At 32.3% G+C, this 12,506-nt stretch overlaps 1 protein-coding gene and 1 pseudogene across 1 annotated transcript; both read right to left on the bottom strand.

Annotated features, from left to right (window-relative positions):
• Window positions 1–2,536: 2,536 nt before the first annotated feature.
• On the bottom strand, window positions 2,537–6,415 carry LOC109338631 (bifunctional riboflavin kinase/FMN phosphatase-like). Its single transcript, XM_019575905.1, has 10 exons — window positions 6,238–6,415; window positions 5,958–6,144; window positions 5,280–5,410; window positions 5,103–5,172; window positions 4,923–4,988; window positions 3,589–3,743; window positions 3,400–3,495; window positions 3,025–3,176; window positions 2,863–2,946; window positions 2,537–2,744 (listed from the first exon to the last, which is right to left on the bottom strand). Exons 1-10 carry the CDS (start codon window positions 6,296–6,298, stop codon window positions 2,619–2,621), a joined length of 1,128 nt encoding a protein of 375 aa, XP_019431450.1. The 5' UTR covers window positions 6,299–6,415; the 3' UTR covers window positions 2,537–2,618.
• A 2,467-nt stretch (window positions 6,416–8,882) lies between these two features.
• On the bottom strand, window positions 8,883–10,382 carry LOC109338632 (annotated as a pseudogene).
• Window positions 10,383–12,506: the final 2,124 nt, after the last annotated feature.

Genomic DNA, 12,506 nt, shown 5'->3' with positions numbered 1-12,506 from the left:
GGCTGGTTCAACTGAAAACCGGTAAACTGGACCCCTAACCGGTACGGTATAGATGTGGAACCGGCCAAGTATCAAAAAACGGTCAAAACCGGTGAATTGGTCGGTATTTGACTAAATTGGTCGGTTTATACACATTTTTTTTTAAAAAAAACTTAAAAACTCATTACAATGTGATCCATCTTTCCAACTCTTCTTTAACACTTCAAGGCACATGTTTCCAAGGCATACTTAGATTACACCTTTTGGTTTTTAACATTCGTGTGTAATTTCAATGACATTTGTGTAATATTGGAGTACTATCTGAAGATAGAATTTGGTAGAAAAATATAATATTGATATGAGACAACTTTGACTTATTGATGTTAAATGTTAAAACTCCAAATTTATTTGTTTTGTAGAGTTTATTTATATTTTGCGGTTGTTAAGTGATACTTTTAGATTAATATATGTTTTGTAATTTAGACTTTGAATTGTTACAGACTTAAAGTTGTTTGTTTATGTGAATTTTGAGTAGATTATAAATATTGATTATAAATTTGAGTATCTACCTATTTAAAATTTTTTGTTATATATATATATATACATATAAATATAAGTATGTATGTCTGGTTTAACCGGCATGCGGTTTAATTACTGAACAATCGGTTGAACCACTGTACCAGTACCTGACCGGTTTGATAACCGGTATAGTTTTAACAAGTTTGAAACCGATAAAATTTTAATTTAATACAATTAATTGGAAACTATTGAGTCATCTAATTAGTTTATGTTTAATAAATGACTAAAAAGGTATAAATAATTAAAGTATGCATACTCAATTAAATACATTTTCTATCCTTATAAATTATGGTTATCTTGAAATTCACCTGCAATTGTTTTTTGCTAGTCTCAAATTTTTTTGTTTTGGTTTTAGTTTCTAATGACAGGTTTGGATCAAAAGTGCTAACTTGTTCATATGAAGGTCACATCAACTTCACAATATCAACAATAACTAGCTACATGGACTAATTTAAAAAATAATCGTAATTTAGGAACTAAAGACAACAACAAAAAATATAAAAAAGTAATCCACTAACTAAGCTACCAGCATTCATAACTTCTCTAAGCTAGAAACCACTCTCTCATCCTCTATTCTATTGCACTCACCTAATCTTACCTCAATGAAAACCTCATCTCTATCATTCTTGGGCATCAACAACGATTGAGATTTACAGCCATCATTCACCACTTGTTATTGCTTTTGAACATGTGACTTCAGATCAGAATAAGAAGATAAAAGAAGTGGGGAAGAAGAAATGAATTTTGGTTTTAAAAGAGATTTTTTTAAAGCTTCTTAATTTTTTGTGATTCAAGTTCTTGTTGACATGACTTCCATCATGTGCTTTCACCATTTTTCATTCAAACTCAACATGGGGCCCAAAATCAAAATGGAAAAAAAGCTAGGGACCTAAACAAAAAATTAAAATAAATAGACAAAATTCAAAATGGCAAATATTTAAGGGAAACAAAAACGTATTTGAGTAAAGTATTTAATAAATGTTAATTGAGAAGAAATAGCCACAATTTTTTAGTGTCTTATAATAAGATACAATGTTACTATGCCATTTCAAAAAGCAAGCCATCTATGGATAGAGATCATCTGTTCCGGATGGTATCTCATTCTTTATCCTAAATCAATCATATATTGACACATGAATAAAAAACAAAATTTAAAAGCAAAAAGTAATAAAGTAGCACTCTGATTTTTTTTGGTTTCCCACAGGCATCCTCGCAATGGAGGCAATCTTGTCCGAACTGGGAACATCCACAGGTACGTGGGGCTAACTGTCCTAGCGGACATTTTTTCCATCCACAAGACTTGAACCCGAGACCTTGATTAAGGGGAATCAAACATGTGTCACTTGAACCAACATCCGTTAGAAATTAACACTTTGATTGGTTTGGAACATGGAGTGAGACACGTTTAGGACAAATGATCTCTCAACCATTTATGTCGATGCCCAATGTAAGAAAGTTAAGTCCCACATGTGCTAGCTAAACTGATTATTCAAATCTCCAATAGACAAATTAGATAATAAAAAACAAATAATAGCTATTATTTATGATAAAATAATACATATGTTGACAGGAGTTTTCTAAGTATCAATACAATATCCATATCGAGTAAAAAGGCAAATTTAGTTAAAATCCTCCATGAGATGAGAGTACGCAATTTAGATGATAGGAAAGTAAAATAATGATAATGTAAGAATATTTTTTTATTTTCCCTTTAAAAATGTAATTAACAATAGGAAATGAACATGAAATGAACAATAATGTAATTATATAAATTTACTAAAAACATTTAGGTATTTTTATATTATCTCCAGAAAAACCTAAAATTGGACAAACTACGAAAATAGACACATGGTGGTTTTAAAGGGTTTCAGAAACTCTTCAAAACATTCTTATCTCCTTCATCCAACTCCCAAACAAGGAAGAGACTTTCCAAAATCAAACTCTCAAACACTACTAAGTATAAAACTGTTTTTCTGGCAGAATAAATGAATTTTGAACTCAACAATAATAACAATACAAATCCAAACTTGAACAAGAGGATGGGCTTTAAAAAATCACCACTAGGAGCTTCTGAAATATGAATCATTCTTGTATCTCGAGTACAACGGAAGATCAAGAGCTCTCTCAGCAAATTTGCGGTCTTCATGAATCTTGGCTATCAAGCTTTCAAGGGTGGGAAAATTGGCCTGTTAAGCATAACACCCAATTTTAGTGAAACTTGAAGAGCAGATGTAGGAAATGGCAAGAAAAAATAGCAGAAATGGTGTTATTCGGCATAGCAGAAATGGTGTTATTCGGCTATACCTCGGGACGAATGTAACCAACTATAACAAGTCGCAGTTCCTCCCCATAGAAATCCTCATCAAAATCATGAAGTAGCCATGGTTCCTACATTGGTGAAACATAGATCATAAGAAAATTCTGAGGCAAATAGTTATGGCTGGAGGTGTATATTGAAACACTTACAATAGTCTTTTCTTTGTTGTTGAAATATGGATTCCAACCAATGCTCATGACCATTTTAAAAACACCTCTTGCTGATAATCCAGCCCAACCAAAATAAACACCAGCAGGATGCTCTTGAAGGAGATCTGAATACCCCTCGGTCGACAAATTGGCTGGAAGATATAGTGTACTAATTACTATTAATTTCAATATAGTACAATCCTGATATATTAAAGGGAAAATTACAAAATCATGGTCTCAAGCTTATAACACAAGCAATCACAAAACACAATTGCTATAATTGCCTAAAACACCATAACAGCATTGACACCCATGTTTTTGTTATCTACTTCTCAGTTTCATGTCATAATGCACAAGCAATAAGTTGAAACAAACCTGTAGGTATCCCAAGTACCTTTGATCCACGACCAAATCCCTTGACGACAGGCCCAGCTATATGCCACCGATCTAGTGGCAAAGTTCCCTCCACCCCTGCAAAAATTTAGAATACTAGTTCAAAACTTCAGACAGAAGTGAAATGCCAATAAAAGACGAAAAGTATTCCTGAAGGTGTTTGGGGTTTACAATCTTCAAATGGAGGTAGACCCCAATTATTGAGTTGCAAATCAAGTAAGGAACTGATCACCTCATCTGCTGCAGTATAGAGATGCGACTGCTTTGGAAGTGATGGTACAGCAACCACTTCCATTCCAGCAGCCTTACCTGCAGTAACACCAAGTCTGAAGTAGCCAAGAATACACATGTTTAGAAATAAGATATGGAGAAAAGGAAGTATATGTGAAGAAAAGACTAGGATAAGAATCATTATTCCTTTATAGAAGTCTTGCAGGAAATAATCAGGCAGTCTTTACCATTGTAAAGTAAGCTATCTAAGATATTAACAACATAACAATCACTATAGAGCTGTTTTAATAATTGGACAGTGATTATTTTGTCTATAATGTAAAAAGAAGAGGCATGCACAACTTGAAAAGAGGCCCCAATGCACAAGCCTCTCACCTAGTTGGGTATGTGGAGGTAGATCAGTAGATGTATACAGCCTTACCTTCACAAGTGAAGAGGTTGTTTCATAGATTTGAACACATGACCTCCAAGTCACAAGTCAAACAACCTTACTGTTACATCAACATTCACTCTCTATACACAACTTAAAAGTGCTAGAAAAATAATTCTAAATTAATTATTTAATAATAAATTTGAAAGCCCTAGTTTTAGAGTATCAAAATTTGTTAGGTAGATTCATCGGATACAAATCTTCCACATAAAATTTAATAAACCATGACATAAATCAACTGTAAAGCAAGGATATCATTGGCAAAAGTTTAAATCGTGCAATGACTCCCTTTCTCTCTATCACTCACAGTCTCACACATACACTGTGCCCAATTACAAACTCAGCAATGACCCGAAATCTAATAAAAATGTGTTTCTCTTCCTTAAGAACTAACAAACACCCTTACAAATAAGGAACGTGTAATTCAGAATGACCAACCTATCCATACAATACACCATTCATTCCCAGCCTCTAGATAGCTACTTCAAAGCTAAACATCTAAATGGAATACAAACTCAAAATTGAGGGCGCTACGCTACAAAACCCAACCAGAAGTTCCAGAATCACTGGGGGAGAACATGGTTATAGATTCTACAGAAATAGACAAATAGTTAGAATTTATTTTTCTAGGAACGAGGAAAGGAAGGGAGGTTATTAAAGTTTACAAATATAATTGATGGGATGTTCAAGAATTTTAAAAAGTTGATTTTCAGAGAGGTGGGGAGATAAAGGATATAAAATCCAACAGAAAGTGTAACCATCAAAGAAGACTTAGAGCTGGAACAGGAAATCATATATCAAACAGAATCAGTACCAGAAGAAAAACAGGAACCAAGGAACTTACGGAGAGTCTTCAATGACGAGACAGCTGGAAGGCTCCACACTTAACCTCCTAGCAGCTTCAAGGAATCTGACATGATAAAGCACAACAACAAAATTAAAAGGAAAAATATTTCTTACATATTAGACAAGTAATGCTCAGTAATCAAAGACTAAGGCTAAGCAACACTATATTGCATCTCACATTTCTGGGGAAGGTTTCCCTGTTCTGACTTCATCTCCACCAATTATGACAGAGAAAGAGTTCTTCCATCCTAAGAGCAAAGAAAATAAAAGAAGAAACAAGTCCATACTTAAGTTAACACACACAAACAAAGAAAAAAGGAGCACGGAAAGTTTAAGGTTCCTGAAATAAATCAACCATCATGATAAGATAATTTGGCTTCAATGCTTTCCCTTGGAGAGTTTGATGCCAGGGCCATTGGAACTCCATGACTCTTCAAATGTTTTATCAACCGATTGGCACCAGGAAGTGCTTTAATGTTGCACTGCCTGAAATGAGAATAGAGAAAACTTAAAAAGTTCCCTCACACAAGTTCAATTTATCAACCAACTACCAGTATCTATTAGGGACAAAGAAAATGTAATCAATTGTATATCCAGTACAAAATTTAAAACACAATGGTTTTTAAATTAAATAATGAATTTAAAACTGAGGGTGAGCATCGGCACAATGGTAAGGTTGCTTGCCTTCTGACGTGGACCTCTTTGCTTGCAAGGGTAACGCTGCATAAATCTACCCTCATCGGAACCCGCTAGGTGAGACTCTCATACACTGGGCCGACATTTTAATGAATTTACGAATTTATATATTAATATATGAATTGGTATATATTTTAACAAATTTCCAAGGTGAAGAGGATTAGTTGGTGAATCTAATATGAACCTGCCTTAATTAATTATGAACCAAGTACTATTGAATTCCACCCAAACATAGTGTAAGTTATTTTCTTAGTCTTCTTCTACCTCTATCTCTACACACATATAAAAAATGGTAAAGAAGAATGATATGATATGATATGATGTGAGAGATAATTACTGTTCATAGAACAAAGGGGAAATTTGAGAAATAAATTCAGTAGTTGAGCAAGGAAGACCATAATCTTGAACAACAGCAGCAGCAGATTCAAATGGTGTTTTCCCTAATACTTTAAGAGTTTCTCTTCCATCCCATTCTTTTCCATACTTACTTAACATAACCTTTAAAACCTTCCCTACAACGCCATCTGTCATAAAATCAAATAATTCATTTTAATAATGTAGGTATGATATGGTTTGAATTGAAGAATGGAAATGAGAAATGAGAAAAGTGGAGTTACCTGTGTTAAGTAGGGTTCCATCCAAATCAAGGATCACGCAACTAATCAGCTTCGTCGTCATAGGGATATATGAAACAAATTGGAGGAAGAAAATTGAGAGAGAGAGAGAGAGAGAGGAGAAGGTAAATAGGTGAAGTTCTTAAGAAGTCGTTACGCAGTGGTGATTAGGCAATATCAAGTTTCGTGATCTTTTTCCTTTTCATGGACGGATAATGATATGTATAATTTAATATTACAAGGGTCCAACTTTTAACCCAAATCCTGAGTTTAAGAGTTTTTATACGGTTAATATAATAAATGAAGAAAGATGATATATTAGTTTAAGATCAAAATCTATGCACGTAAAAAAAAATTATATTGTCAGTATATTAATCATTATTAATTTATATATTTTTGTTTGAAAGTCAATAATAATTAATAATCAATAATAAATAATTTATTGATAATGTAAAAAACACTTACTTTCATTGTATTCTTATTTAATCCTATTAGTTATATATAAATTTTTACTTTGATGTTGTATAGAATTTACACTTTTAATCTTTATCTCAATAAACTATTTTACATGGTTGGTATATATATAAAATCTATCCCAAATTATTCTAACCACAAATAGAATTGATAAAAATACCTGGCTCACATATACTTGTGACCTACCCATAATGGAATAAAAATTTATGACTTACCCGGAGGATCATGATACTTGCCAATGAGTATGTCTGTAATTGTAAATTTATTTTCAATTAAATATTATATATATTATAATTGTACAGTACTTTAAAATTATTTTATTTCATTATTATTTTATTTATTAATGAATTTTAATGATTGAACTATAATACTAAATTTATCAGATACATATATTATTATTCATATGATAATTATATATTAGTGTGTCTGTGCCAGTCGACCCATATTCTTATTTTTTGATATAAGTGTATAAATATAAAAATGAAACATATAAATTCAATAGAAAATGTAAATTTAAGAATATAAGATGTAATGATTAATATGATATACACATAACTTTTATAAATTTCTGGCATCTAATAATCATTATTGAGTTGTTGGATTTTTTTTTCATGTGCTATTGTTTTATTTTTGGGTTGAGAAAGAGAGAAGATAAAAAATGTGTGGATGAGTAATAATGTATTAATGAAAAACTAAAAACAAAATGTGGAAGTTTCCATTTATTAAATATAAAAATGGAATTTAAAAATTATATCATACATGGTAGTTATTACTTGTTTTGACTTTATTAATAATTAGTGTGTACAGATACTTCATGTCTCATGATGTATTTTTTATATTATATGGTGATACTTGATTGGACAAGGAGGAGAGGACTTCTTGGAACAAGAATCCTTATTCATGGCTCATGATGTATTTATTATTTCTCTTTATACTGCATTTCGGTCATGTTTTAGCCAATGTGGTGATGTGGTTTTGCACATGCTAGTTCCTTTGTAAGACGAGGCACAAACCAACTTCAGGAAGCTAGAGAGTATCAAAAGAGCTCAAGGAAATGGACATGTTATGCAATAATTCTTGGTATTGTCCTTGTCATTGTTCTCCTATTTCCTCTCTTGACATCTCTTCTACCTCACTTGTTAAGATGAAGAAATGGTATTACCCGAAAGCAGTGTTTTTTTCCCACCCTCGACTCCTTTGATTAGATTTTGCATTCTGGAATCAACAAGTTTATACTTAGGACAGGACACACATGAGCAATGCTAAATGGGAGTTGATTACTCTCTTTATAATGAGGCATTTCATTAAGAATGCACGATCTCTCCAGCCATATACCCTTCTTCAACATAAGGGATGAGCCAAACTCCTCCCTAAACCCTAAACTTTACATTCAACCAAAAAACAATAACATTTTTATCCTCTTAACTTATACTGATGTTACATTTTTACCCTTAAAAATATACTAAAAACTGACAGTCCTTGCTAATAATGGAGAGGAGTCTAACTCCTAAAGGATATATAGGATAGAACAATTTTGTTCATTTTTTTCTTACTTGACAACATTGTAATAATAGTAGGCTGATAGTTTTGAACCCGATACATTCAAAAAAAATCAGCTTCCTTCTTTACAAGAATTACAGCATAACATGTCCATTTTCAAACATTGCTTAATCATCTTGTTGTAAATTACACCTTCAATACCATGTATTAACCATTGCTATTCAAACATTCATTTCCAAAACATTGCAGCCATCATTGCTTAATCATCTTGGTGTAAATTACACACCTACATAGATTGTTTCTAATACAATCTTGCTAGCTAACAGCAATTTAAATCACTGATAAAAAAGGGACAAAAAGTAAATATTTATGAAGTCTATTAGTCAAATTTGGCTGTAGATGTTATTTAGATTTGAATACTTGGTAACAACTTAACACAGATTTTTAAGTAACCTTGGACATCTTTGAAGCCTATATTTTTAAAATGATCAAGCCAATCACTGCATAACCATGTGATTTATATAGGTTTTGATGATTAGCCCAAGTCCTAGACATTAAAAAAAGCCATTTCTACGCCATTCAAAATTAACTATCTAGAGGACCTTTGCTACATCTAGGTACTGGTTAGGAATGTAGGGTTGATATCTATCTTATACAGATAAGAAAACCAAAGCTCAAAGCTCGTTCACACTATAAACCAAAAGCATCCATTATAAGCATAAACCTACAATTCGTATATATGCACCCTTAAAATTTTACAGGCTTAAGCTGTCACCAAATGGAAAATTCTTCTTCCATAAACAATATCAGTAAACAAAAAGGAAAAAATAAGGACAATCCAATTTAGTTTATACAAGCACCCCTCACTCAATCATGTACCAGCATTGGGCAGGGCTGCCATAAAGGAATTGTAAGAAGATTCAAGGTCAAAGTGAAGCAGCTGCCCCTATCTTCGATAAGCTTGCAATCCATTCCTTCATTTTTGCAAGATCATCAACTTATTGAGCGAACCATAAACATCCGAGAGCAGCGGGTGCACCTGATCCACAGCTACCATGTTAAGTTTCAAGGAATCCATTGATGTAATAAAATTTTGCACACACTCCGCTACAATGGAGGTTGGGGTGGATGTATCGGCAGCAGCAGCCACACGGTGGTGCTCGACATTGGCAGGCACACCAAAAATCACAAGGCAGTTAATTCCGACTAGGCACTCTATCTTATAAGTGTCTGCAAATCGTTCGATGCTAGCCACCATTTCTTTGAGTGTTGAAGCTATTGTTTTGAAATGAGGTATTAGCTTCTGGCACTCAAAATCATACTCATGTGGTGAGATTATCTCTCTAACATAAGCTTTCTCAAGTCTCTCAGTGGCAAAGCTGTCATGCATTTCTCTCTACCGCTTCTCATTCCACAGCTTAACCTCCATACTAATTGACATAGGTAAATGACTACAATCTAAGCAGGTATAAAATTACACAATACTTTCTATAATGGTGGAGGATTGGAGAAGAGACCGGGACACGCGCAAAAGATAAGGATTCCTTCTTCACTGAAGAAAATGCATAGCATAACCAAAAAACACAGTCAGAAAATCATGCTAGGATTATGATATAAACAACAGCACAAAGGTATCTTAAGATGAATAGTACATTGCATCACACATCAAAATGCAAAAAATAAAAAGTTAAAGACTCCAAAGCTGACCCAAAACAATAAAAATTCAAAAAATCTAAACTTTATATCAGACAAACAACTAAACATCGAGAATGCATTCTGGGTTTCTCTAATTTTCTTCCAGATTGAAAAATACAGGGAAAAATGGTTAACAAGAAAACTTGGGAGTTGTGGGTTTGGAGACATGCCTTAAATTTTCATGGCAACAAAACACGATGGAGAACAAACAAATAAAGAGGATGAAAAGGCAATGGCAAATTCTAGTTCAGAAATGAAAAGAACAGAGTTAAGCTTTATGAATGATTATGCAAATAGAGATAGAGAGAGGAGGGCTTACAGGAGGGATTGAATGAAGAAATGGTGTGAGAGGGTTTGATTTGTAGAGCAAGAAATTGAAGCGTGAAATGCGATCAGGTGTGGTACGATGCATTGTATGGGGAAAAGAGAAAGGCGGGGCAGGGTTGCGTTGCGTGTGAGCTCACACATATTATTATTGCTGCTTACGGCATCGACGTGTAGCAGTTGCATGTCGTCTAAGGTATTTTTTCAATGTAAACTCACATATGAAGAAAGAGGACCGATGCACTACAAAATACTAAATATATTTCAATTAAAATTTAATTATTAAATAAGGTTAGATATTAAGATAATGATCTATTGTCTTAAAATATGTCCCAAAGCTTATTCCGAACTAATCATATTATGTCTTGTCAGTCAAAAAAATTTAATATTCATGACTTTATCAATTTTTACTTCATTATGATTAGTTAGAGACAGAGTTGAGGATAAGTTTAGGGACAGCAGATCCCCATCCTAGACATTAATGGGAATAGCCTTTGAATTGGTATTGTGGGAACCGAACCGGTCTAGACAGTATAACTTTTGAGCAAATCTGAAAATGATTTTAGTTTGTAGTATTAACCAAATCATAGATTTGACCACTTTGAATTAGGGAAACTCCGATTAAAACGTGTTAAACCTAATTAAATCCAATTAAATTGAGAACTGAATCAAACAATTTAGTTGAAATTTAAAAAATGGAATATTACTCTAATATTTTGTTTTACTCTAATAAAAAAAGAACTTAAAAGCTGTTAATTCATTAATTATTAATTATAAAAAAATATGCATTTATATATAATTATGTATTTATAAATAAAAATTATTAATTATAAATGAAATCAACTAGTCTGATCAGAAATTTTAACTGTTTAAATTGTTTAAATATAATACATGATATCTTCCACTTTAATGTTCGGCTGAGGTTTCATAACATTGCTTTGAACCTGAACCCAACTATAAATCAAATTAAATATAATGTATGACTCTTTTAAATAAAATATTTTTTATTCCTATAAATATGCAATTTGACATATGAAATGATATATGTATATATTTTGTTAATCATCTATTATGTACACAATTGACAATTGAGTAGACACACGTACAAATATGATGAATAAGTAGTCATGAAACAGATTGGGTTGAGTCATGTATGCCTTTTACTCAATCCTAAATATTGTCATGATCTATTTTTTGAACCTCTCAGTTCAAGACTAGATGAAACCCGACCATATTCAGAGTCGACCATGATTGGACCAACCCGGATGAACGGATAGGGTCCTCCTCATCCCAACTACTCCCCTTAAAAAAATAGAAAAATGAATATTTTGGCATGTTGTTAAATATTTTTTAAATGTTTATCAATATTTCACTTAACATATTTTCCATAAAAATTATTTAATGTTATTGCTGAGTATATTCAGTATTAATTATTATAGTTTAGTCCATAATTATTAGTTATTATAATTTGGATCTAGCAGTAAAGTCATCAACGTTGTTATCTTTGAGCTCTTTAATATAAATATTCACCATTTAATCATAATATAATACAAAGATGAGACCATGTTATTCTAATGAGACAATCTGATTATAACAAGCTTGTTACATCTGAATATATGAAAATCAAAGTACATGCATGTAGGAAATCATGAGGAACATTTCATATTATTCAACAACTACAGTTATTTGTTTGGCATTTGTTATTCTTGTAAGACATTATTGAGCAATCTCCTTAAATGAGTACGGATTCTCTTCATTAATGGAGAGACAAGTGTTACACAATAATACACAAAAAACGACATGTAATAATACTTCTATTATTTTGTTTATCGTGAAATTACATTTTTACCATTAAAAATATGAGTAAAAACAATCAATTATCTCTCCATTAATGGAGAAGACATGTTCCCGTTAAATGACCAACTTTATATTTTCATTGCCATGAGAAACGACCATCTTTTTGTTCTTTCTAACGTAAGAGATCTTTGAACCTAACCTTACCTAATTAGTTTGAACTAGCTTCATTATTTTTCTCTGAGGTCTACATTTTCGGCAGTTCATACCCTATTTTAGGATGAATCCTAGCTACCTCCACTCATCTTTAATGAATATGAATTTGGGGCCTCAACTTCAACTGTTCAATCGTTAATTATTTTGATGATTACACAGTTATGATTAAGACTGTTGTGCATTATTGCTTAGTGACAAGACACTACAAACTTGAATTATTTGGATTAGTAGGTTGCAACTAAGCTAATTTAATGCTAGATTTGGAAAGA

This window comes from Lupinus angustifolius, unplaced genomic scaffold, assembly GCF_001865875.1.
Source record: "Lupinus angustifolius cultivar Tanjil unplaced genomic scaffold, LupAngTanjil_v1.0 Scaffold_32_58, whole genome shotgun sequence".
In the NCBI taxonomy this organism is placed as follows: Eukaryota; Viridiplantae; Streptophyta; class Magnoliopsida; order Fabales; family Fabaceae; genus Lupinus; species Lupinus angustifolius.
The sequence above is the reverse complement of the archived record's forward strand: the minus strand, read 5'-3'. Positions and strand labels throughout refer to the sequence as shown.